The 24,933-nt window shown below is 36.5% G+C and overlaps 1 protein-coding gene across 2 annotated transcripts in view; it reads left to right on the forward strand.

The window, feature by feature from the left end:
- Window positions 1-1,182: 1,182 nt before the first annotated feature.
- POU2AF1 (POU class 2 homeobox associating factor 1) overlaps window positions 1,183-24,933 on the forward strand; it is a 33,977-nt gene continuing 10,226 nt past the window's right edge. Inside the window, exon 1 of one of the 2 annotated variants that reach the window (XM_072425810.1) lies at window positions 1,183-1,552. In XM_072425810.1, the coding sequence (XP_072281911.1) occupies window positions 1,525-1,552 (28 nt within the window). In that variant the 5' untranslated portion in view covers window positions 1,183-1,524. The remainder of the gene's footprint in view (window positions 1,553-24,933) is intronic. The other variant, XM_072425809.1, reaches the window with a different exon arrangement.

Genomic DNA, 24,933 nt, shown 5'->3' on the forward strand with positions numbered 1-24,933 from the left:
GTTCTTCAAATCTTTTTTTGATCCTTCAGGTCTAGTCCAGAATACTTTACCTGTGGTCTTTTCAAGGCCTGATAAAGTGGAAATTTTGAGCCCTTTCCCCCTTGTAAAAGTGTTAAGGCCCTTACTGTGGAAAACTATATGGATGGGCATTCTTGGGCACATAACTAACTGCCGCTGTGCACCTGGGAGCAGAAAACTGAGCTGTGATCCTTCTTCTCCAGGTCACTTTCTGCAACTGCACCATCATCTACTGCAGTTGTGTGCAGCTTTGTATGACCGGCAGAACACTGCAGTCAACCATGGGTCTGAGTTGACCTTTAATGATACTGTAAATAAACCTGGATGTGCTAGCTGCAACCTTACAATACAGGATCTGCAACAAAGGAAAGAGCTCCACAAAAGAAATGTCCTTGTTCCACCATATGCACTCATGGATCTTCCATAGCTTATAAAGTAGAATACCACAGAGATGCTAAGTTCATAAAGTTTAGGTACCAGGCACATATGTTTAAACCATATGATTGAACATTTCCCATTTCATTGCCTTTAACAGGTCAGTTTCAGGTTTGCAAGTCTATATCCCCATGAGCACTCTGCAAAGGTTATACTGCTGCATTGGATCTTATTTAAAGTTTTGTTCCTAATCCTGCAAAAATACTTCACAAAACTTATCACAGAAGCAAAACACAAATGTCTGTGCAAGCCAACCCTTTTCATTTGATTGAATTGCAGCTACTAAGCTAAATGTAGCCTAGGACCCACAGTATATTGAACTCACCATTGCATATACCCCGCCATAAATGTACAGCACAGTGGACTTTGGAACTGCATCACCACACTCATATAATCTTTTTCGGTTTTCAAACATCTTACAAAAATCCTGTAAACCATAACATAAAAAATGTTTCACTTCTAAATTAGGTTTCTTTTCACCAACATATGAGAACAGTAACTTCATATGAAGTAAGAGAAAGACTTTCTGAGGATCAGTGATGCTTGAAGAGCTTGCAGGTGTTTCCTTGTCTTTCCTTAGGGACTTCACCTTATTATAACAGGCAAAACAAAAAATATGTTGACTGAATATACTTTAATAACGGTTGTATAGTTTACATAAACAATTTATATTCAAAATCAGTGTAATTTTTTTCATAAATAGGACCTGTGAAGTATTGTAAAATACAAGTAACTACTTCAGTAGTTGAATTAGATTGCCAAGTGAATTTTTTATGGGCCAGTTGAAGAACAAATTGCTAACTTCAAAATATTTTTTCTGATGTTGCACTATCCTGCACATGTTAGTTGATCTAAAAATGAAGTTAGCTTCCTTTCATGTGTGTTTTGTTTGACACATTACTTGTGGTCATGTGATGATGTCATCAGAAAACCGGGCACTTCGGCTTATAAAACTCTGATGAAGACAAACTCTCTCAATTGTCATCCTGCTTTCAAAGGCAAAAAAATTTCCATACTAAGAGCCTTCTAACTGTCAAACTGTCTACTTCAAAGAAGAAAAACTCTAGCCTGATGTCACAGAACATGCACTGGCAAAAAAGTAAGTTTGCTATTGTTTTATGATTGAATAAACATTAAATATTATATGTAAAATGATAAAGACTGATGAGGTCTAACTACCTGCTATAGATGGAACATTTAGGAGATTTAATGGCATAAGATTTTGGTAATTTTGTAAAATATAATCACTGTTTTATACAAACTGAAAAGTTTAAATTATATAAATAAAACTAAATAACAATGGCAATAAATACGCATTACCATCTTTATATTTTTGCAGCACAGAGTAATAATGAAAGTTATGTGATGTTCAAGTCAGGACCACACTTATGGTTAAATAATATATTGGGGATGATGAGATTTTGGTCTCCAGAACCAGAACTGACAACCAAATTCTCACCAATGTGACTTAAGGTCTCATTATTAACAATACTGACTGTATATATTCTATGATAATATTTTTAATTGACAGGATAATTTATTGATAATTTGTGATAATTATTGGTATAGTCATCAGACTGACGACTTGATTCATTGACTCCAGGGCATCCATATATAAAGCAGTGAGTGGGCCCATGTGTTTCATTGGCTTTAATTGATTCTCCACCAGGGAATGTTTCAATGAATGTCAAATCCACTATTTTATATATAGACCCCCATAATAAGCCTTGTGTCGCTTCTTTAAGATTTATTTACAGAAGGTATTGCTTTTACCTGCCTGTTTGTCACCTTATTTACAAAGTAGAACATAACATTTTTTAGCTTCCTTAATTATGTAATGATTTTTAATGATGGAAAACTAGATCAGATCAAGTGACAGCCTAATAACCACAGAATAGTGGTTGGCAACCAATAGGCTTGAAAAGATATGTAAATTTAATACTCATTACTCTGCAGTGCAATATGCTGATAATGTAATTGTAAATTTGAAAGCTAAATCTTGAGCATATTACAAACTGTATTTATGAAAATATGCAAATCTTATATGCAATAATTGAAATGACAGTGCAAAAAAAATACCTGCATTTGCATGTATTTTTGTAATAATAATTGAAATAAAAACAACTGGGTGTCTCCAAAATCAATGAATTATTAAGTCACTTATAACATTCTCAATTCTGTGTATGTCATTTTTTACAGCTCTATAAAATTGTGAACATTTAAACTGCCACTAGAGTCAAAATATTGGCATAGTAATAATGATTGGTAGTATTATTCTGGAATTATTGGACATAAGTCAGCTTATTGGTGGAATTGTACATTTCTTGAATATAATCAGATGATATTTTATGATTTTTTATGAAGATCTAAAAAAGATACCGCCATTTTTATTTGCGCCAATGTGTGTCTCTGTATGGTGCAGGGGAATAGAGGAAATAGAGTGAAAAGTAGATATTATTTTATCATGTTTGTGAAGTGCCAAAAGAATACTAAAATAAATTGTGCTAAAACTTGTATAAGGCCAAAGTTTGCAAATACACGTAGCGGCTGTGATCCATAAAATTTTCCAGCAAAACACACGTATGTTTATTGTGTACATGCTTTTTGAACAACCAGATAATGCTGCCTTCTGTTCTGATAAGGTGCAGGTAAAAAATGAGCATTTCCCTAGAAAATATAGCAAATAATCAGAAAACCTGTACCCCTGTAAACCTGTGCTGGTAGAACAAGAAGGAAGAATGTACAAAGGTATTGAGTTAACACTGTGAGCAGCAGTGTATGAAATCTATGGTGATAGTCATCATGAACTAAGGCTTTTTTTTTTCTTTATTGGCAAAAGTGCCAATATACACCCACAAACTTTAGAAAGTTAAGCCTAGAGAGGAGAACACATTTTATAAGCATTGTGCCATAAAAAACATTTAAATGTTAGGTTGTTGTTCATAAATGTAAATACCAGTTACTTTGGGGTATTCTGAATTAAGGTTTTTGAGTTTTCAAACTCTTTCCAACTGTTTTCATTATTCAAGATAAAAGGAAGAACCCTATTGGTTGGGCATTTTTTAAAATGAAATATGGTCCAGTGACTCAAAAAGCCAGAAACAGGCAGACGTCTATCATTTCCAGATAACGTTCATCAGTCTCTAAGTTTGCTTTACGAGACCGAAGGCTGATGAAGCACATTGGAAATGTTGCAAAACGTCTTCGCCATTTCAAAATGAATTTGCTTGAATGTGACTAACAACTAATAGACACACAATGACCTTGATAAATGAGAAACTTTCAAGAGAAGACAAAACTTTTACCAGTTTCAATAGTATTTACGCATTTATTATTTTCAGTTAGTAAATTAATGGTTTTTAATTAATTATTTGATATTTTTGATTCCTCAACAATTTCTGTGGATGTCAGTGTTTGCCACCACTTTTTTTAGACATCCACCACACTTTGAATGCTGTATCCAATCATCTGTACCCTTTTTTTATATTATTGGGGTTTAATAAATTTGGCCCCTTGCAGCTTTGGATTTGAAGATAAACTTTTAGATTCTATGACTTTATGATCGCAGCCCTGTGTCTTATAAAATGAATTCCTTTGAAAGACTAATGAACATTTCCATAGCTTTTACCACAAGGGACCATTTCCATGGCAGAAGATGAAACCTCTTTTCTTTCATATGGAAGGGATGCCAACCCACCCACCCCATGTAAAACAAAACATCTAAATTAAAAAAGTTTTAAAATACTCACCATGTTACACAGTTATGGGTTAGCTCAACTAGGTGACTTTGCTGTCAATAGGTCTTCTTCTGGAATACTAGTAAAGATTAAAAGGATTACCACTTCTGCCCTGGGGTTTTCTTTGTTATTCAGGGTTCTTACTTCTGTCAGGCGGCAAATACTGGAAGCTGGGGTATAAAGAAAGTAACGTTTACTTTTCTTTATTGGCTATTTATATATATTAAATAAATATTCATTCATTCATTCATACTTAGAGATTCACGTGTAGATTCAGTTCAGTTTGTCATTTTACATTAAGTCTTTTATTCTTTTCCGAATTAAAATTCAATTCTCTGTCCAGATCCTGGACTATTTTGGTGAACTGGCATCTAAAGCTGAACTGCATAATTCAAATGTGACCATACTAATGCTTCTCTCTTACTTTTAATAATTTTAAATAACATAGAATGTCATTGGCTGCATAATCTGCAGACAGGCAGTTAAAATAAATAAATGAACCTGTTTTTCCATCTCTATGAACATAAAATGTTGAAGTCACAAATGTTTAGTACTTAAACTTCCTATTGATAAGATCAATGGTATATGAATGTGTTGCTGTTGTAACTGCTAAAATGCAATATTCTTTGTAAACATAAAGCAATACAATACATTATTAAAGGTAAAGAAGTTTCTACTTTGTGATTTGAATAAGTGCTCATAAATTAATTGAATTTCCAGGAAGTCTTTTTCAGACAATCTTTGAAACATAGGAGCCAAATGATTAGTATTCTTGGGTGGCAGCCCTGGGGTCATGAATTTGGTCTCTACAAGAATATCTGGCTATAGTTTACATGAATCGCCTGTGTTTGCATGGCAATTTTTTGAACTCTCAGTTTACTCCAATTCAAAAACCTAGTATTAGGTCATATAACTATTTCTGGTCCTGGGTTAGGACTGTGTATACTACTAAGTGGAGCCTTTTTTAACACATATAAATTAATAACATACTGTAAATCATCCATAACAATGTTGTAATACAATCTATGTATATTTAAAGACTGTAAATTCATGTTTTTTTGGTGGTCCTTTAAGGAATTGTGGAAGCATGATGGTAGTAGACTTCTATGAGATTGTAATTGAAACACCAATGCTCCTGTGTCCTAAAAGAGTCAATCTGGAAAAAAACTTGTTGCCAATGTTGGCTTATTTTTCATCAGGACCAATTTGATTGTTCTACGTTTTTCTCTGTTTGGAGGTAAGAGGCAAGATTGTACCTGCCAAACCTGCCCCTCAAATATCTGGCAATTGTATGACACTTGGGGGGTAATGATTAGGAAACAGTAGAATAGGTAAAGAAGGCACAGATTAAAAGGATAAAGAATATATTGAGGTGTCCTGGGAACAAAATGCAACTTCAAGAATACCAGCCACATCAATATGCCAAACACCATCTTTCATACAATATTGGCTGATTTTGGAGCTTTCTCCCAGACCTCCAATATCCTGAAGAAGCAGGGGTTCATACTGTAAAAAGTGTAGAATTTTTCCTCTCTGAAATAACAGTTCTAAATTTCAATTTACCATCTTAAAGACCCATTAGGATCTACACACGGTTTTATGTGGAGGTTTGCTATCTATTATAGGATGAACTCCTACTTGCCAGTTGTTATTTAGGATGCATTTTGGTATATCTATTTCTTTTTTTTTTTTTTAATTAAAATATTATGTTGAAACCGCTCCCCCCCCCCCATCCAGCATCCGTCCTGCACACGAGTGAGCATGGAATTCCCGTTGGTATCTAGGAGTCGTCTGTATGTCGGATGTCCTTAGTATTGTTATGTAAAGATAAAATTCTCCATATGTAATGTTTACTTACATTTTATCTTTTACCATTTCTAAAAACAGCAACAGCATTGCTATGGGTCAGTATGACGCAAATGAAGGTAAACTTGTACTTGGACTATGACTACAACCGCACGAACCATGTGATTGCCTGGTTTATTTGAAAGCAGGGGGCCCCACCAGGGTTGGTTTTGGTACTAAAGCACATATGCTATATGTTTTTCATGCCCTCATTGCTGTTCACACTTATTGTCAATTGCAAAACCACCACAGAGGATTCATAAATAAACTGCTGTGCCAGACTAAGTCAATGAAAAACTATATGACAAGTACCTTAGAGATGATGGAACACTTGTTAGCTATAGGAAAATAACTTAAATACTTTCATGTAGTAGCACTGTTACTCGGTCTCTTGGACTGCTTTGAGACACTTGTTAGAACACTTGATGCTCACACTCCCTCCCTTTCTCTCTCCCACTCTTCATCCCCTGCTTTTTCACACTTTCTCTTTCTCTAGCTTTCTATCTCTTGCTTCCTCTCCCTTTCTAATGCTCCTCCTCCAATTTCTTTTCCCCATGTCCCCTTCTTTTCTCCCTGAATCACCCCAATCCCTGGCTACTGTACTGTAGCATCATGCATTATGTTGTGTGTTACATAGTCTTGATCAATGAGTTCATTGTTTCAACAGTTGCTGGTTTGAATAACGCTCTCAATAATGTAGTGTTAGCACTCTTACAAAGAAAGTAAAAAGAAATGACCATTATTACAAATTTAATCATAAATTTTTTCACATTTATCCCATTTCCTAAAGATAATGTCCTGTGAGGGTGTTAAACGTGGTACAGGAATTTAAGATTGTTTTGTGGGTGTGAGGACTGCAGTGTATCTTTACCTACTGTAACATAAGACGGCTTAGAAGCTTATTCACCATACCCAACATTTCGTGCAATGATTCTATGTTAAATATGTTCATGTCCGTGTGATGCGCTGTGTATCTGTAATATACAGTCTTACTGGCTGACATAATAGTAGTTTTAGTATGATACATGATAGAAATGTTACTTCAGGGTATTTACTATTATTTTCCGACTATATGAGGTGTCTGCTTTTAGCTTTTTTCTTTTAACTTGAGTTTTAGAATTTGGGATTTAGTCCCCCCCCCCCCACTTTTATCTCTAGTACCAGCACCGAAACCTAACCCCCCCCTGCAAAAAAAATGTCTGCCATTGTCCCTACTATCAGGAATTACAACTACAACTGGGCAAAACCCTGGGGAGACGGGAAGCTCATTCATGGTTGATCACTGGGAATCAATGCAGCATAGTCAGGTAAGAAAATCACACTACTATCTACTTTAATGTGAGTGCAAAAATGTTTGTAAGGAGTTACTATAAGCCATGGTAGGGTATTTAGAAGATGAGGTTATGGTAGGTCTACTGAAGAACTGAAGAACTGAAAAACAAACTGTTTCAGAATCATCATCTTGCTGCAACTGTTTAGATGAACATGTTTTCCTGCTGATGACATGTCAGTCAATGGATGATTAATACTGCTGATAACTTGCTGCAACATTTCGGAAAGTACAGTGCTTTTTTCCGATGCTGTTGATACACCTGCACCTGCTACTGTCTCCAATGTTTCTACTGGATGTGCAATTGTAATAAAATGTTGTTTCTAGAGATGAACATATGCTGTTATCAGAGATTATCTGACAGTGATTAAGGCATATAAAGCAATATGTTTGCAGTATTTAAAATATGTACAGGAATTCAAGGGTGGGTCCTTAGTGGCAGATATATTGTTGTTCCTTTAAAAACAGGTTATTTAATACTTAAGGCATCAAAAATTGTGTTTTACGACCAATCACCACTGCTTGGTTAGCTTCTTACAGGACCTGGACTTTGGGATAGAAGGTAAGCATCTGGGTGAGTATTTTAATTCTAACAGGCCAGGTTTTTAGAATGTCCAAACAGGTATGTCCGGAGTAGTCAAGAGCAGTTTGGCTCAGTTTGGAATGTATAATGTGTAGAAATAAGGAGTAAGGCTACAGCAGCTCCATGTTGTTTGGAGGGAAGACTCTGAAACTGCAACCCCTTGCTGCCTGTGAGTACCAGGTGTCCTCCTGGTTTAGTTGTAAGGCTACAGCAGCTCCATGTTGTTTGGAGGGAAGACTCTGAAACTGCAACCCCTTGCTGCCTGTGAGTACCAGGTGTCCTCCTGGTTTAGTTGGTTTATTTGGCAAGATTGTGGAATCTCTGACCTATGGGACATATTGCTTAAGTAAGCCTTTTTGTTTGGCTTTCTGCCTAAGTGAGCAATGGTAAATTCTTTAACCCAAAGTCCCATAGTATACTGCATTGTGCAAATATGTAAATTTCAGTACAGGATTATCTAAAAAATATACACAACTCAAACACTTTGAGTGGATATTGTTATCTACACCTCTAAGGATAAAGAGGCTTAGAAACCTCAAGTAGTCCAGTGATTTCAGTATTCTCACCATGAATGTGCAAGGCCTTTGTCTTGCTTAAGGGTTGGGCATATTTCCTTTTCATTGATTCATAGTGATAGAGGAACTAGCTCTCTGATTTCATGTCTTATAGGAGGAAATCAGATGAGCATACACTGGTAAGATTGGAAGAAATTTTCAGAGAAGGATATCTAATATATGTGACACCCACACTATTTCCTCCGCATGTATGAGTCACCGATAAACCAGTGTTGTTCATGAGTCAACATTTTCTTTATTTTTGTTTCTTTAACTATATCAAGTACCAATTGACTTTTACTGTAATCTAAGTCCATTTGTGGTTCAAAGCTGATAACAAACATTGGGGTTGATTTACTCAAAGATTATAGGTTGTTCACTTAGCAAAAGGAATTATCCCTTTGGAAGGGATATGTCACCAAGCTTAGTGAAGCTAAGTGACTTCAACCATCCAATTATGTACAAACAAAAATCTTTCTGTGTTTGGGTAGTCTTGGTAAGTGAACTCTATCACCTGTTTGGGGATTCTTTGCACAGTGAACTGTCATCACATTCATCAAGCTAAGTGAATCATTTGCAAGGTAAAAATTTGCTTTGCTACAACCTAAACCACTCCCATTATAATAAATACGTAAAATTTACTATATATAATGCAAAGGCCTACTTGAACAATGTATGCAGGGCTTGACCTGTCAGGAATGACCATTTAGCTGATATATCTAAAGGGAATTGTACAATCAGTAGTTAGTTTAAAGAGACAATGTCACCAGATCATGCATTTCACTAACTAATGTACATGGTTGGAGCCAAGTTGGTAATGTAAATAGCGGACAGCATTCCTCATGGTAATGTGCTTTACAATTTACGGTCAATGGGAACAGCTGGACACTATATACAGTACATTAGTAACTCATGGCTGGTGGAAGAATGGTGCTGCACATAGCTTACTGAAATTATTCCAATGACCTGCCACAATACTCTTCTCAAGAACCCTCAGCACTAATGGAACCAGTGGACAGGTTCTTGAAAGGAGTTATGCAAATAACAAAATGCTTTGTCCCACAGATGACCTTACAATTGACTCTTTGAAAGAGTTCATAGATGACTCATTGGGTCTGATTTATTAAAGCTCTCCAAGGCTGGAGAGGATACGCTTTCATCAATGAAGCTGGATGATCCAGCAAACCTGGAATAGATCTGGTCCAGGAAAAAAAACATTTTGTGACAAATAGCAAATGACTTTTAAGAAATCTATTCCAGGTTTCCTGGGTTACCCAGCTTTACTGATGAAACTGTATCCTATCCAGCCTTGGAGAGCTTTAATAAATTAGGACCACTGACTACAAGATTGTTGGCTGCAAATCAAACTCAAATAATCAACTCTCCTCCACCATAGTTGACAGTTGGCATGAGGTGTTTGTGCTGATATACTTTGACGATGTGCATAATGACCAAACATCTCTACTTTCCACTCTCAAAATGTCATTGTACCTGAAGTTGTGTAGTTTGCTTGGGTGGAATTTTTTAATTCTAACCCATGCTGCCATGTTTGTAGAGAGAAGAGGCTGTTCCCTGGCAGCTCTTGCAAACAAGCCTCAATTGTTTAATCTTTTTTCTAATTGTTTTGTCATGAAAGTTAACATTTGACATATTGAGACCTCTAGGGCAGTAACCACTAAATGTGAGGACTCTGGACCCCGCATGCGCGGGGAGCTGCGTCTCTCAAAGGGGAAGCAACTTACCCCAGAGTGACGCTATGATGCCAGAACTCGTTCACTCTCCAATCACAGGTCTGAGTCTGCGATGGGAGAGTGGGTGGGTTGTATCCAGAGACACAACCCGTCCATCGCCCTGAGCCTGCGATACATTTGGGGCACATGGACCTTCTCCTGACCCATGCACCGGCCAGAGCCACAGGCCACCTATAAGACAGACCAGGGGATGGGGATCCCTGCTCGGCCTAGCCAGTAGTTCGTTCCGGCCTAATGCCCCCTGGCATATCCAGCCGGCAACCCGCGGCTCCAGGGCCGGCCGGCATTAGGCCAGATTGGCCAGGGGGCGTTAGGCTGAAACGAACTAACGGCTAGGCCGTATCTGGCCTAAAGGCCGGAGTTTGCCGACCAAACATACCAGCTGATGAATTATTCAGTTGCAAAAAACCCAGTTGTAAAAAAAGAACTACTTTTCATACCACTAGGAACTACCGGAGCTGCCTCCTTGCTGTTGCTCCCCTATTTACTGCCGCCAGCGTTGATATACCGCTGGCGCAGTAAATAGGGAAAGCTCCATGAAGGGAAATCCCTCTCCTCAACAATGCATATGGAGGAGAAGAAATTTCACTTCAGGAGGCGTTCCCTGGTGGTGGGCGGAGCCATCAGGGTGGGACTCATTAGGGCGGGTACTCCCGCCCACCCCTGAAATAAAAGTTTACCTACCCCTGATATATGCAAACCAATATACATTATATTGTACACTAAAGTTCCACAGATGATGTTCCACAGATGTAATATTCCATCTTACCTGCCCGATTGCACTGGTTAACTGTCAAAAATTGCTGGGTTGCGCATACAGGAAAGCACAGTTCCCTCAATCCTTAAATGCCATATGCCTTTAGTCTTTTAAGAGTGTCTTATTACTTTCTGTGCTGGCATCGCCTCAATTTATACCCGTACTGCCCCACATTTTAATGTAGCTGCTGTGCATTAGAATGTGTGGAAAGTCAGATGAAGCCTACCTAATATTTTGGCTGGAGAACATTAGGCAACATCTAGGCATTTCCTTCCCAACCCTACTGTTTCTGATACCCTGGTCCACTCTTTGTTTATGTTATTTAGTTCTTTCACACATGGCAGCTCAAAATCACCATAGCCCATATTCAGAAATTAATGCTACGTACAGCACCACTGGCACCTCCAACCAGCCATGATTTACCTGTACTGCAGTAATGCACAGAGACCCTGAAATGATGTTGCTGAGTCTAAAATAAGGTATGTAATAAATATGGAAATATTTTAATAGTTTCAGTAGAATGTTGATGAAAGGGGAAAGAGGACTGGGAAAGACAAAATATCAGTAAAAAACATTTTTTCAACCTAAAATCATGTTTAATGGAACGTCTTCTGTTAAAGACTAATCTGTCGCTAATCAATCTCTTCATGCATCTGTATAGGTGATGCTCAAGATGACCACTGAGGAAATATCTGAACTCTATACATGACTTATTTGTTCTAACACAGTGCATTTTCTGGTTCAGTACCTGCCGATAAGTCAAGCATCTCTGTAGCTTCCCAGGAAGCCATACCGCCTATTTGTGAAACTTTCCACACCTACACATTTCATTAAAAATACAGTCTTTTTGAAGATATTGATCTTTTTTCTGAACACTCATATTCTTTATACTAAAAAATGAAAGCTCAGCTCCTGAGAACAGCAGAAAGATAAGTTGAGCACAACATGAAAAATGTAAAGAAAATGTATTAAAATTAAAAATTAAGTTGTAATGTTTTTTTTTTTTTTTTAATGAATATGCTATAAAGTTAAACAAAGTTTGATCTTGGAAACCAGTTTACCATTTTCAGCTAAGAAAGCACCATGCATTTGATTGTGTTTGTATTTACTTTCAGTTTTATTGGCAGGTGACGATTAGTAAAACTTTGTACAGGCTCCCAATAACTGTCACTCAAAACTATCTTTTGTGATGGTTTTGGGTGACAGATTTAGAAACTATTGCTGTAAAGATAGGCAAGAGGCACCCTGCTGCAGGGAATACAACTGTCCTTGTAAGCGGTCCGTTGTGTAGTGATCTGGTACGGCAGTTTTCTATATGGTGTTTTCACTCATGACAATCGCAAACGGTCATCTTGGACAATGATTCTTTAGCACTTGTATGGCTCTTACCTACTTCATTTTGGGGCATTTTTGAAACATGCATTGTAGTGCCTATGAATAACCCCCAAGATATTTTATATTTTCTGAAGAAAAAAAACGAAAAAAGACGGCTGTTGCAGACTTTGAAGTTGCTCAATATTTGCAGGTGTTTTTCAAAAAATGTTATTTGTATAAAGAACACAGATTACTTTGAAAAGGGAATTTTACACTTGACTAGATTTAAATTTGCCCAAACCTTCTAATTCATCTATGTAGTAATATGGAGGTGTTTGTCTGTAGGTGTCTGTGGGCACGTACCTAGAGCAAGTCTACTGCTATAAAATATCCCCTTCAACAACACCTGTTGGCAGGATGTTAGCATCTAAATATTACAGTGTGCTGTGATTACCATTGTTTCTAAATAACTGAACTTAAAGTGCAGGTAAACCCAAAACAAATACAAGAAAAAATGGATGGCTTCTGTGGTCTATGGGAGAAACAAAATGCATTGGTGATTAACAAGTGATAAAAAATGGCCATATAAAGTAGTCAGTGGGAGAAAAAAGTTATAGGCAACATTTTTAAAGGAGAAAAACTATGCCTCAATGGGGAAGAAAGGAATTTGTGCTTAGTGGGGTGAGAGGAAGTACGTAGGTACTCTGTATAGTTGAAAAGAACACCCAAATATTTCTTGGTTGAAATGGGACACTAGTGCTTTGCAGAGGAAAGTGACATTGGTGCTCTTCAGAGGCAGAAGGGGTATCAATGCTCTGTGGAGGAAGACAATTGCTTGATGAGGTTAAGTTGGGGGGCATTAAAGTATAATGCCAGTGGATTATTTACATATCCATCCTCTGCACCATGCCGTTGACTGGATTGCTAAATTTGACCTACTATCTTATGTTACACTTTTCATCAAAGCGCATCTAAACCCAATACCAAAATTGTTATTTATTGTAGCTGAAAAATCCTTGTGATTCTGCCAGAAACACACTTCCTGATCTACAACAATGTTCATTTTTGCTTAAGCAGAAACAAGGTAGGGCTATCCCTCTTCTACTCTATTCTCCATAACATAGGGATGCATGGTTCTGTAGTCCTTAGAGGTAGCCAAGAACAACACAACTAATAATAATCTGCATAGGACGTTAGCAGTTTACAAGGAGTATGACAAGATTATTTTTTAATTTACTAAACAAATACTGTATATTGCACTGTTAATGATATAGAGTAGGTGATGAGGGAAGATGTCATTGTTAGGGTTTACATACACCTTGTTCAGGCCATTTGGGAACAATTGGAGATTAAAATCATATTCCTGAGAAAAATAACCACTTCCTTATCATGAATGAAGGAGCTCAGTCATATAATTTGTAGCTAAAAGAAAGGTGTTATGGTTTTTGGTTACCAGATACTCTTACATTACCAGGAACTACAGAGACTACAAAGAGTCTATTGTGTTTAATCAGACAGAACCTAATGAGATAACACGATCAACAGTAAATAATGCTTAGTTATGTAACGAGCAAATATGGTTTCCCCCATGAGCACATACACACATAAAAGTATTTTTAAAACAAACTTTGATAAGGATATTTACAGTTACCTGATCTTTTTACATGTTTATCCAAAAAACATGACTCAGTACTCTTCATATTCCTTGCAGCCAGGATCATAAGTCCCAGATATTGGAGTCAGTCCAAAGCTCCCTTTTTGAGAACGTGTATTAAAGAAATTGCGACCTGTGGGGAAGTCTCCTTAAAAATTATGCATACATCTTTTCTTATATGTAATGTGATATATTTAGAGGATTCAGATGTTCAGGTATTGAACTCCTAGCATCAGTATCTTTTAGATGCATGAACATTGTAGATAATATTGTCACCTGCGTTTTAGTTTTCTGTTTATTATGTTTATGAAATGGTGATCAGACTAATTAACAATCAGTTTCAAAAATACCATAAGCCACAATTAGTAATTATAACCAATAATAATCAATGGTCACTGTTTCCAACATACTGATCAATGCTTTTGCAGGTATTCTTCTTTTATTAATGGTGATCAACATCCGTAATAGAAGTCAGTGGGTAACTGTTATCTGATCTCCATTACTTTTTACAAAGGTTGGAACTAGATAGTGTTTAGGTTACAGGGAGGGTGAGTGTAAGGGTTGGGTATACAGTGGGAATTCACTTTTGGGATGGGGTTACAGAAAGAATTAGTGTTACAGTTGCAGTTACAGGGGAAGTTGATTCAAGATTTCAGGGTGTTATGGCTAAGAAGAATTTTGGGGTTACAGGCAAAGCTAGTTTTAGGATTTAGGTAACTGAAAAATCTTAACCGAATATAAATAGCGGTATTCTCCAGACACTGAAAGCTTAGCTACTGATAAAGTATTCCTTTTAAATTGATATGAAGATATGGCTGTCTTTATTGGTAGGTCAAAAGTGTCATCTTTAGAACTAAAAAAATAAGCATTTGCAATTTTGTAAAGGGAAATAGTAATTTTATCTAGTCTAGTTATCGAGTGTTTAAAATGTATTTTTTCTGTCTTCAGTTTTTCCTAGAAAAGAAGTGCCTAGGCACTCCTGTCCCTACAGGACCATAGCTGTATTTATGCAGTGAGAGAACAAGATAAACCCTCTTCAATGCATGTTTTAGTCATTTACCACACATTTCATTATTAGATACGTTGGAACAACAAACAATAAATAATACTGGAATAAAGATATAACTAACTTTATAAGGAATGTATTAAATATATTTTATTTTTCTGTTTTTAAACATCCAACTCCAAGCCTGATGTAGTGTTTTCAGAGATTAAATATAAAAAGAAAAAAGACACAAAGCTGAGACATGAAAGTAACGTATGTGGCCCAGTCATAGGTCCAACAAGAGTTTGGGAGAACCTGTTATTCATAAGATGAAACTATCCTGAAACCGAACTGTAGTCAAGGAAAAATTACAGTACTAGAAATGAAACTGCATGTGGTAGGTCTACAGTAAATATAGAAATACCAGAGAAATCTGTGCCTAAATTCATCATGTATTTATCAAAAGAAGAAGATCCGGAACAGATTGAGCACATATCAGTTTTGGATTTTAGTTTCAGAGGAACTAGGACCCTGCCCAGGTGTTTCAAGTATCCAAGTAATATTTAAGCATCATGGGAGCTCATAATGTTTCACATGAGAGCTGTGGATCTAAAACATCCAGAACTGCCACATATAAAAAGGCAATTCCAAGAAGGCAGAAACTAACAGACCTTTGAGAGAACAAACAATATGGCATATTCACCACCCTCGAACACTAGCACAGTGTTTGTCAAGGAGGGTGCCATAGAACCCCAGGGTTTCTCCAGATGTTGCTAAAGGTTGCTTGACCAATGAGGAATTTGTACCTCTCAGTTCAGTTTAGGTGACACCAATTATCTTTTTTTGGTAAGAGTAACATTCTTCCCACTGGCCACCAGTGTATTCTTGTTACCTTTCTAATTTACGGCTGTAGATATAATATTTATAGCGTGGGTTCCCTGAAGACCTGAAAGTTATTTCAAAAGTTCCACTATATTTAAATGGTCAAGAAAGTCTGCTGTATGTATTCAGAAACACTTGCACTTTATTCTTATTTGCCAATCCTTTCTCAGCTGTGTGAACAAATGCAAGCAGAAGCTTCCACAGGCCCCCAAAGTTATAAGCAGCATCATAATTATACCATCACCCAATGACACTCATAAACAGACTAAACGGGACCATTTTTTTGAGAAAATTCTTTTAATATATGTTTTATAAATCACACAATAGAAAAAAAAACACTTATGGACTCCAGCTCCAACACTGGGGTCGTTTCCAGCCTACTGGATTGTATAATTATCCAGAATTCTGTCTGATGTTGTGTACCTGAGTTAGGGTGGTGAAGGATTGAACTCAAAGGTTGATGGTATTTCTAATGGAATAGAATAATTTTTATAGTCTGGCATCGCTCTATTGCCCAGTGGAACCCCAATAGGATTTCCGGGAGTCAATTTGTAAGAAGAAAAAGTTTAGGATTGCCAAGCTCTAGAGATTGATTTTTTGGATAATATATTTTTTTTTCTATCAAAAGTTGACATCCAACACATTTCAGTCAATAGTTAACAGTCAATCCCTAAAACTTGACACTTTCGTTTTTTTATCCCTGTACACCATGCTGGTATACAAAAATACTGGTCACATTCACAGTCAGACTACAAGAAGCTGGAACGTGAGCTAAAATAAAACCTTTTTCATTTTTTTAAGAATTATTTTAAAGCTTAATTCCAAACTAGGAATGAGGGAGAATGCCTCTATCGCAGTGGATTCAAAGAGCTGCAATCATTCTTGCAGCTCAGGGAATCCTATTTGAGATCCCCGGCACTAGAGGTTAAATGGGGACAAGTATCCCCATTCAAAACCTTTAGTGCTCCCTGATTGGCTGAGGAAAGCTGCATTCATTGATCAGCGCAGCCCGCAAACTTTTTTTAAATTTTTTTTTAAATTCAAGCTCGATCGACGAATTTACACCAGCCATTCTCGCATACAATTTCAGTAAGCTAGAATGGGCAAATTCCCCATGAGATCATCCCTATTCCAAACAACTGAAATGAAATATGTATATGGAAGCTCTTTTGTCTGTCCATCCATTTTGAGATATGTACAGCCTAAGTCTTATCTTCTCCTAGCCTATGGCTTATTAGTGATGCAGGGACGAAATTGCCAATTATCAGTAGCTGTTGAAGCTCTGCAGGTGAGCAAAAATTTTTCTTGCTGCCCATCGGAAAGTTGAGCCTTTCTTTTTTGTACACGTGGCTTTCAGCTGTACATGCTAGTTAATTCTAATTCTTGGGTTGGTTTAAGCAAACTACACTTCTCCAGATGTTATGCTGCAACAAAAACATGTTGGAACATCTGTTGTGTAAAAGTACTAACTGTTAGCATCGGTATTTCTTGTCTGAGACCATACACCAGCAGCAGTACATGTCCAGCTGTCATACCTTACAGTAAATTGCAAAAGCCTTGTTCTCACTTAAAGCTGCACCAAAGACATAAAACTTTTTATCTTTTTATAGTTGCCCACCCTCCATTCCAAACCATCAAAAGTGCTATATTTACAAATACTTTACAATAGAGGCAGATAGTACAATGCCTGTGTTACTGCATATCTACAGTATATCTGTGACTTTATTTCTTTCTTATAATTCTTCTTCTTATTTACTAACTTATAATTATGGGCCTGTGATCTAATGTGCAATCCTACTGGAAAAACCATAGTCACTAACTTCCTCACTTTACAGACTACTAGGTTTTTGAAGCTTGTTAGGATCCCCGTTTAAATATATTGCCTTTTTGCCATCCCAAACTGGCCAGATACGCTGTCCTGGTCTATACCCTCTTATCTCGGTAAAAGTATACAGCTCAGGATTCCACCAACCAAGGAACAATGAGGATATATAACTGTCCTGGACTGATGGTTAAAGTGCTAGTTTAGAACAGCCTGTCTCAAACTTTTTACCCCTGTTGAACCCTTAAAATCATTTTCAGGGACCCCCAATTTATTAGGGTCTGTGGGAACCAATGCTTTCAAATTTGGTGGCCTATGAAAAGGATGTCCCTCTTACAGTCGTAGCTAGAATACCACTTTTATATATACCTAAAAACATCATTGGAGTCATGCAGCTGCCTCTATGAAGTGAGGTTGGCCCCACAACAATGCATTTTAAAATAAGGAGGACAACCAACCATAGTATAGAAACCTCTAGCAACCCCTGGAAGATTCATGGGGTTCTACGGAACCCTGGTTGAAAATGTCTGGTTTAGAACATTTCATTATACATAGACATTTGTTTTACTGACAGTTAGCTACATAATACAAGAGAACCTGTGTACTACCCCTTAAAGCCATACTAGGCCATTGTTTATTTTGCAAAAATACAGCCATGGGTCAAAGTAATACGTTTCCCTTAATCCAATTCATGCCCATTGGTAGAAATGTTTGAATATATACCCAGTCTAGAGAACACATTGGAACCTGCTGTGGAAATTATACTGGGCAGAACACTACATATTTATTTAATAATATTGATCAACCAGTTTAGTTCTTACTTACTGAAATGATACATTTAGATTGTTAGCTAATGATTAATAAATTGAAGTCTGAATGTCAAATGGTGATGGGCAAATCTGTCCAGGTTCAAAAAACTTCCAGGTTTGTCAAACATTTTTTGACTAAGTGTGATGGAGGTTAAAGTTGTACCCACCTAAATCTATTATTTCTATCTAATATTTTTTTATTTATTATTTTTATTATTAAATATATTTATTTATTATTTAAGTGATATAAATGATAAAAAAACATTCCTGGCTAAATCTATACATTTTTTTCTGTTTTCATTCTTTATGTCTAACATAATTAGGACAGAGAAGGGGTCTGCCCTTTACTCATATATGTTGTGCTAAAGGTGTCCCTCTCTTTCATTTATCCCAGAACATTAAGATGTATTCATATAAAACCCTAACCATGTGCAGAAGTGAAAAAAAACATGTTTTTTTTATTGGATGATTGCATTAAAGCAAGCTTTATCTTTCTAACATTCACTATGTGATATAAACTTTTTCAAATATTGTACTAAATCATCCCTGCAAAGTTACCACGGTGCTCAGTAGAATGTTCTAAACCAAGTCCTTAAAAATACTACACTTAGGTTAATGACTACTAGAATTGCTACTCCTACTGCTTGCAATAATATTTAATAAGTAGAGGTAGCAGTTTAGTTTTAAGATAGTTGTACTAATGGTATTAGTTGAATTAATAGTGGTCCCTGAGGCCTTTTGGTATATACACTTTGGGTGCTAACCCTATCCTAGATGCAACTCAATTTTTCTGTTCTCAGTTTTGTCACATCTGCATGTTCTTATGTACAGGAAATACTCATGGTATAAGACTGCAAGAATCCTGATAATCACATGCTGCCATCTGCCTGTCATCATTGCACTCAACAGCTGGATGGAGAATTCCCAACATTTATCACTGTGTGCTATATTACTAAAAACACAAAAAGCTTCAATTAGATTCATTTGTATAATCATGTCTGGCAAATATATATTATATATGTATATACACTGCTATATATAAATATCAGTATTTCTGTAACATTATATTGCAATATTGGTAATCTAAAGCAATATGGGTATAATATCAATGTCATTTTGGGGGTTTAGTAAAAACCTGCCCTTGAGTGCTACCCAAAATGCATAACACGGATTTCAAATATATTTTGCCCTTTTTTTTGTATAAATTTTTTTTTTAAATAGGGAACACTTTTGCCTTATCATTATCCTCTGATACTTGCACCTTTTCTCTTAAGCTGTGCAAGGGGGTATTTTACAGACCAAATATCGCCTATCCTCACTCTGATTCCCCATAAGTCTTTTCAACATTTGCTATTTTTATATTTTCACTGGTAGACAATTGTGTTTTGCTAAGTGTGCAACATTGAGACACAATAACATACTGTTCATATTTAGGGTCGGGAAAACTAGGCAATTGCCCAGGACTCCCATCTTCTCCAGAGCCCTAAGAGGTGTAAGAGCTGGAATGGTGTGCATTTGGGGTCCTCACTTCATATATATACCGCCAAGTGGTTATTGAATAGGGTGAGAAAGTATGGTGCAGATTGATGAAAGGAAACAGAATGGAGTGCAGTAACTGTTGGTAATCAGCTGATTTGCTATCCAAAAACATTGTGAACATGCTTCAGGTCAGTTTACATATAATAAATTACAACAGTATGCTTTATGAGTATTAGCTGCATTACTCAATGCCCAACTGAAGTCATAGTGATGTCTATTCACTCAAATAGTACCAATAAACATCATTCTCATAGTCTTAACTTTTCTCTTACAGCAGTCATACATGAACATGATTCTACAGTTCAGTATCAGCCAGTTAGACCCAGTGCGTTCATTAATTAGCACTCTGAAATTTCCTTCCCTTGTCTGCTGTTGTAACACCTGATTTAGGAAAAAGACCTTCATTGAGCTTTACTATTTTTTCTACATCAGTTAAAATTTGGATTACTAATTATTTTGTCTAATACTTCCTGAGGGAATCCCTGCCCTTATGTATGACATGCCCAAATCATGGTGTATTAGTCTGGTGGTCAATGGAAGGAATGCCTCCTACATTGCTGGCCAGAGTGTCACTCTTACAGATACTAAAGTAGATCATTGCTGTCAATATTATTTGACCTAAGAGGCACAAATTTCTCATTGCTCAAAGATCCCTAGCAACTTCTGAAAGAACCTGGGTTGAGAAACATTGCAATAATACATACTGCAAATGCACCATTCTAATAAGTTATCATGACAGTGCCCTAACTTTGGAAAAACAAGGCTAGAATAAAATATTTTAAATGTATCAACCTGGTGGAGGTATCTTTAAAATCGAATTTGTATTTCTTTCAGAGTGTACAACTTTATTAAATATACATTTAGAACCTATTTGTTTTATATTTCCTGAAAACTGAGATGTATATGAGTTAATATATACCAAATGTATAGTTTTAAAAAAAATTAAATAAAATAACTAACAAGGTATACAATTGTAGTACGTGTCAATACTACTCGTTGTTGAAACAGGCAGGTGTTCATATTGTGGTTTTTAGTTTCTCACATTTCTGTTCACACTGCTCCAGCACATTTCCTATGCTTTGTGGAAGTGATCTCTTACATGCATTACAATACTTCCTGTACATCCCATCCATATGGTAATACATAAAATTCAAAAATGAAATATACTATTGCAGAGTAGCTTTCCAAAGGTACTCTCCAAAGGTTCCAATCCATACTGCAAGCCATATGGATGATAGTGATGGGAAAAAGATTATTTCTTATTTAGGAGATTTCCTGGTCAGCCTGTTAGATATCTCTATACATGTGGCACCATGTATCTTGGTATCTGGTCAGTTCTTTCCATTTAGTTGTCAGAGCCAATTCCAAATGTTCACATGGCCTGTTTGCAAGTCATCCTCCAACCTGAAAGCAAGGTGTCCAAAATATCTGATGGGTTGTGGATGGGCAGGTGCATAGGGAAGATGACAGACCAGTTGTGGCAAATGGACTTGAAGTATCTGCTATGGACATCTTGATCCCAGATACTACCGGACACCTTTAAATGTCTTGTGGAGTCCATGCCTCAACAGGTAAGAGCTGTTGTTGCAGTACAAGGATGAAGAACAAGATATTAGGCAGGTTGTTTAATGCTTTAACTGTTCAATGTTTTTTCCATCAATGTGTAGTCCATATACTGATGGTCAAAGATTTGAAGAGAAGCAAACCAAACATACATGGACACCGCACCAAAAAAACTAAAAAGAAAATAATAGGTTGTTCCACATAGCTCTACAAATTCAATGAAGGCTATAAAAATTTGTTTTGAACTATTTTAGAGGTTTTATACATCCTGAGGACCAATCAGATGACAGAAAAGTTCTCATGCAGCTTTGTTAGCCAAGAACATTCTTAAAATTCAACTCCATTACAAGATTGTTCATTGAAATAGGTGAGCACATGAATAAGGACTGATTTCTATAAACTGCTTTGAATATTGTAGGGTGTTAAAACAAACATGGGTTGGTAGACCTTTCCTCTAGTATCAACAAAGCAATATCATATGAACAGTGTCATTTAGTACAATCTTTTAGTCTGTAGATTTGTTTATCAGACATTTAAAAACAATGGCAAACACAGAAATATTTTAATGGATATGATTTTATATGATTTAGACATTCATCTACAGTATATACGATGGAACAACAAAATATTTTTCAAGAAATTTATTATAGAACGGATATTTTCTATCCACTTTTCTGCTTGTTTGCTCACCTTTTATGAATTGCCTATTTTTTTTATATATTCACATTCTTTAGGACAGAGCAAACACTGAAACATTTCAAGGACTGTACAGGGGAACAGTAAATATTTGTTCATTGCTCTTTCAGTTGAGTGAATGCAATGTCCAGTAGAAATATTATCTTTAATTGACAAATCACCTGTACAATTTACTGTAAAGATACCTTTTATATAAATGATAACATTCCTATCTAATTCTTTCACCATAACTATTTGGTGGATGTGATAAAAAACATTTAAACAAAGGATAAACCGCCCCAGTTCAATGGAATGTTCTGGCCACTTTTGCACTGAAATATCTGCACAAAGCATTTAATAAAATATAAATGTCTAAATGTATTTTTGAAAAATTCTTTAATACCTGACTTTACCCTTTTTACAAGAAATTGCCCTAACTTATTTAAAATGTATAATTTTTAATAAAAAATTATTAGTGTTCCATCCAGCATCAGATTTGACCGCAGTGAGTTGCTTAGAAAAGTACTACTACTGCATTATAACATTACTTATTAAAGGCAGTTTGGGGAAAATACAAGTGAGGTTTGGTACACCCTCAACAAACATCTTTGTCCCAATGTGTCCCAACTGGTTGGTGTTTTGTTGATACTTTCTTAACAACCACTACCCAATCAAAATGCTGCCCGAATTAAGAAACCAGAATGATTTATAATGTAGATAGTGGATATCATACCAATTGGTTATTAGGTAGGAACATTATTATCCCTGAAAACTGTCTTTCCCAAAGTGTTTGATACGAGAACTAACTTTTGGGTAGCTGGCTATTACTATGGAAGTGCTTGGAGGGACGCTTTTTGTAAACACTGACATTAGCTCATGAGAAACACCTAAAATTTACCACAAACCCAAACCCTGGAGTGAACTCAAATGTCATCTCTAAACTGGTTAAACAGAGCTTCGAAGAAAGCATTGTGAACTTTTTCTCTCACTTTTGTAGATGTAGAAATATTATGTCCGCTATTAAGTGTAAAATTCAGCCATAGCCAATAAAGTTTCTATTTAGGATAATACTACTGCATATCCTTTGTTTGTTAACCTTGAGTATTCTGTAACTACTACTTAAAGAAACTGGGCAGGCAGCCTTTAGGCCAGTGGTCGCCAACCTTTTCGGTCCCACGGACCACAAAAATCACCAGCTTCAGACCCTGCATGCGCAGGAAGCAGGGTGTTACTCAAAGGGGGAGTCCAGGGACACAGTCCGCCCACTTCCACACACCTGGAAACTGTATGGGGACATGGTCCCCAGCTCTGGCCAATCCGCCCCCCCAGAGGGGTCCTTCTCCATGCTCGAGGGTGCACCGGCCAGAGCCACGGACCACCAAAGTTTTCTCGTGGACCACCAGTGGTGTTGAACATCTCTGTGTTGAACATGCTTTTGGAAGCTTTAGGAGAAAATATTAGTTCACAGTTAATTACACATATTGAGTCAAATAAAATATTAACAATTATTAAGATCACAGAATTTGATCCATTACTATGGGAACTTCTATTCTGAAGGGGTTTTCCTATTGATTACCCTTGCTCTGCAGATGACACAGACAAGCAAAATGTCCCAATTGCTCATACTTACAGCATTGCAGAGGTGTTTATTCTCAGTTTGTCCTAAAAATTTCTTTGTTTTCTTCTTCTATTCTCTAACATACATTCATTGTCGTTGTTCTCTCAAAATGTAAAATTACTTCTCTTTGGTTTTGTTTGCAGAATGTATTTTCATGCAGTTATTGGAACTTCTGGTGTTGGATGTAAATAATGTGCCATTGTAAGCACAATGTTCATACTGAATTCTCCCTCTCAGGTTAATTGTTCGCAGGATAGTCCTAGATTTAAGGTGATGCCATAAAAATTATATTCTACAACAGATAGACATAAAACATGAAAACCATAAAAGCATAAGATTTTCCCTTGGTACATTATCTTAATACTTTTCACTGATATGTATGGCAAATACATTCTTATTTCCTAAACACAGCCATAACCTATGCTAGGAGTGGGTGTCATTGTAATATGCAACATAGCATTTGCAGTGCATTTAGGACTATGTAGTGTACAACACAGTGTATAGAGCAGCCTGTGCTGGAAACCTTGAAAAAATGTTCATGTCTTGGAGAACCTCTGCTAAAACTATTTCTTTTGGGGAATTGGGGGAAAAGGCCTCATAAATTGGTGGCCCCTTCTATATTGGTAGATAGAATTCCACTATTTCATACAACTAAAAACATCATTGACCCATGTATGCATATAGATTTTAGAAGTCAATACTCTGCATCCAGATGAATCAGAATAGCTATAAGTATCCTTGGCTCTAATGTTGCTTTCAGCAATATATTCAGCTCTATGTTAAATACACAATTAGTAAGAAGTGTGTTAACATGCCCATCAGTTACAATACAACAGTAATGCAAACTTTTGTGATTTTGGAAGAACAGTTCCATGCAGAACTATTAATGTGCTTGCTACTTAATCATGTTAATGAATAGAGCAGACGTGTTGCGTGACAAACCCTACATTTTTAATCACTAGATACATTTATTCAATAACTTAAGGTTCAACAAAACTACAGCCAGAGAGAAGAAAATGAAAAGAAGTAATTGTGGTACCATTAAACTTTGTTAATGACAAT

The sequence above is a fragment of the Pyxicephalus adspersus genome, chromosome 11 (genome assembly GCF_032062135.1).
Source record: "Pyxicephalus adspersus chromosome 11, UCB_Pads_2.0, whole genome shotgun sequence".
Taxonomy (NCBI): domain Eukaryota; kingdom Metazoa; phylum Chordata; class Amphibia; order Anura; family Pyxicephalidae; genus Pyxicephalus; species Pyxicephalus adspersus.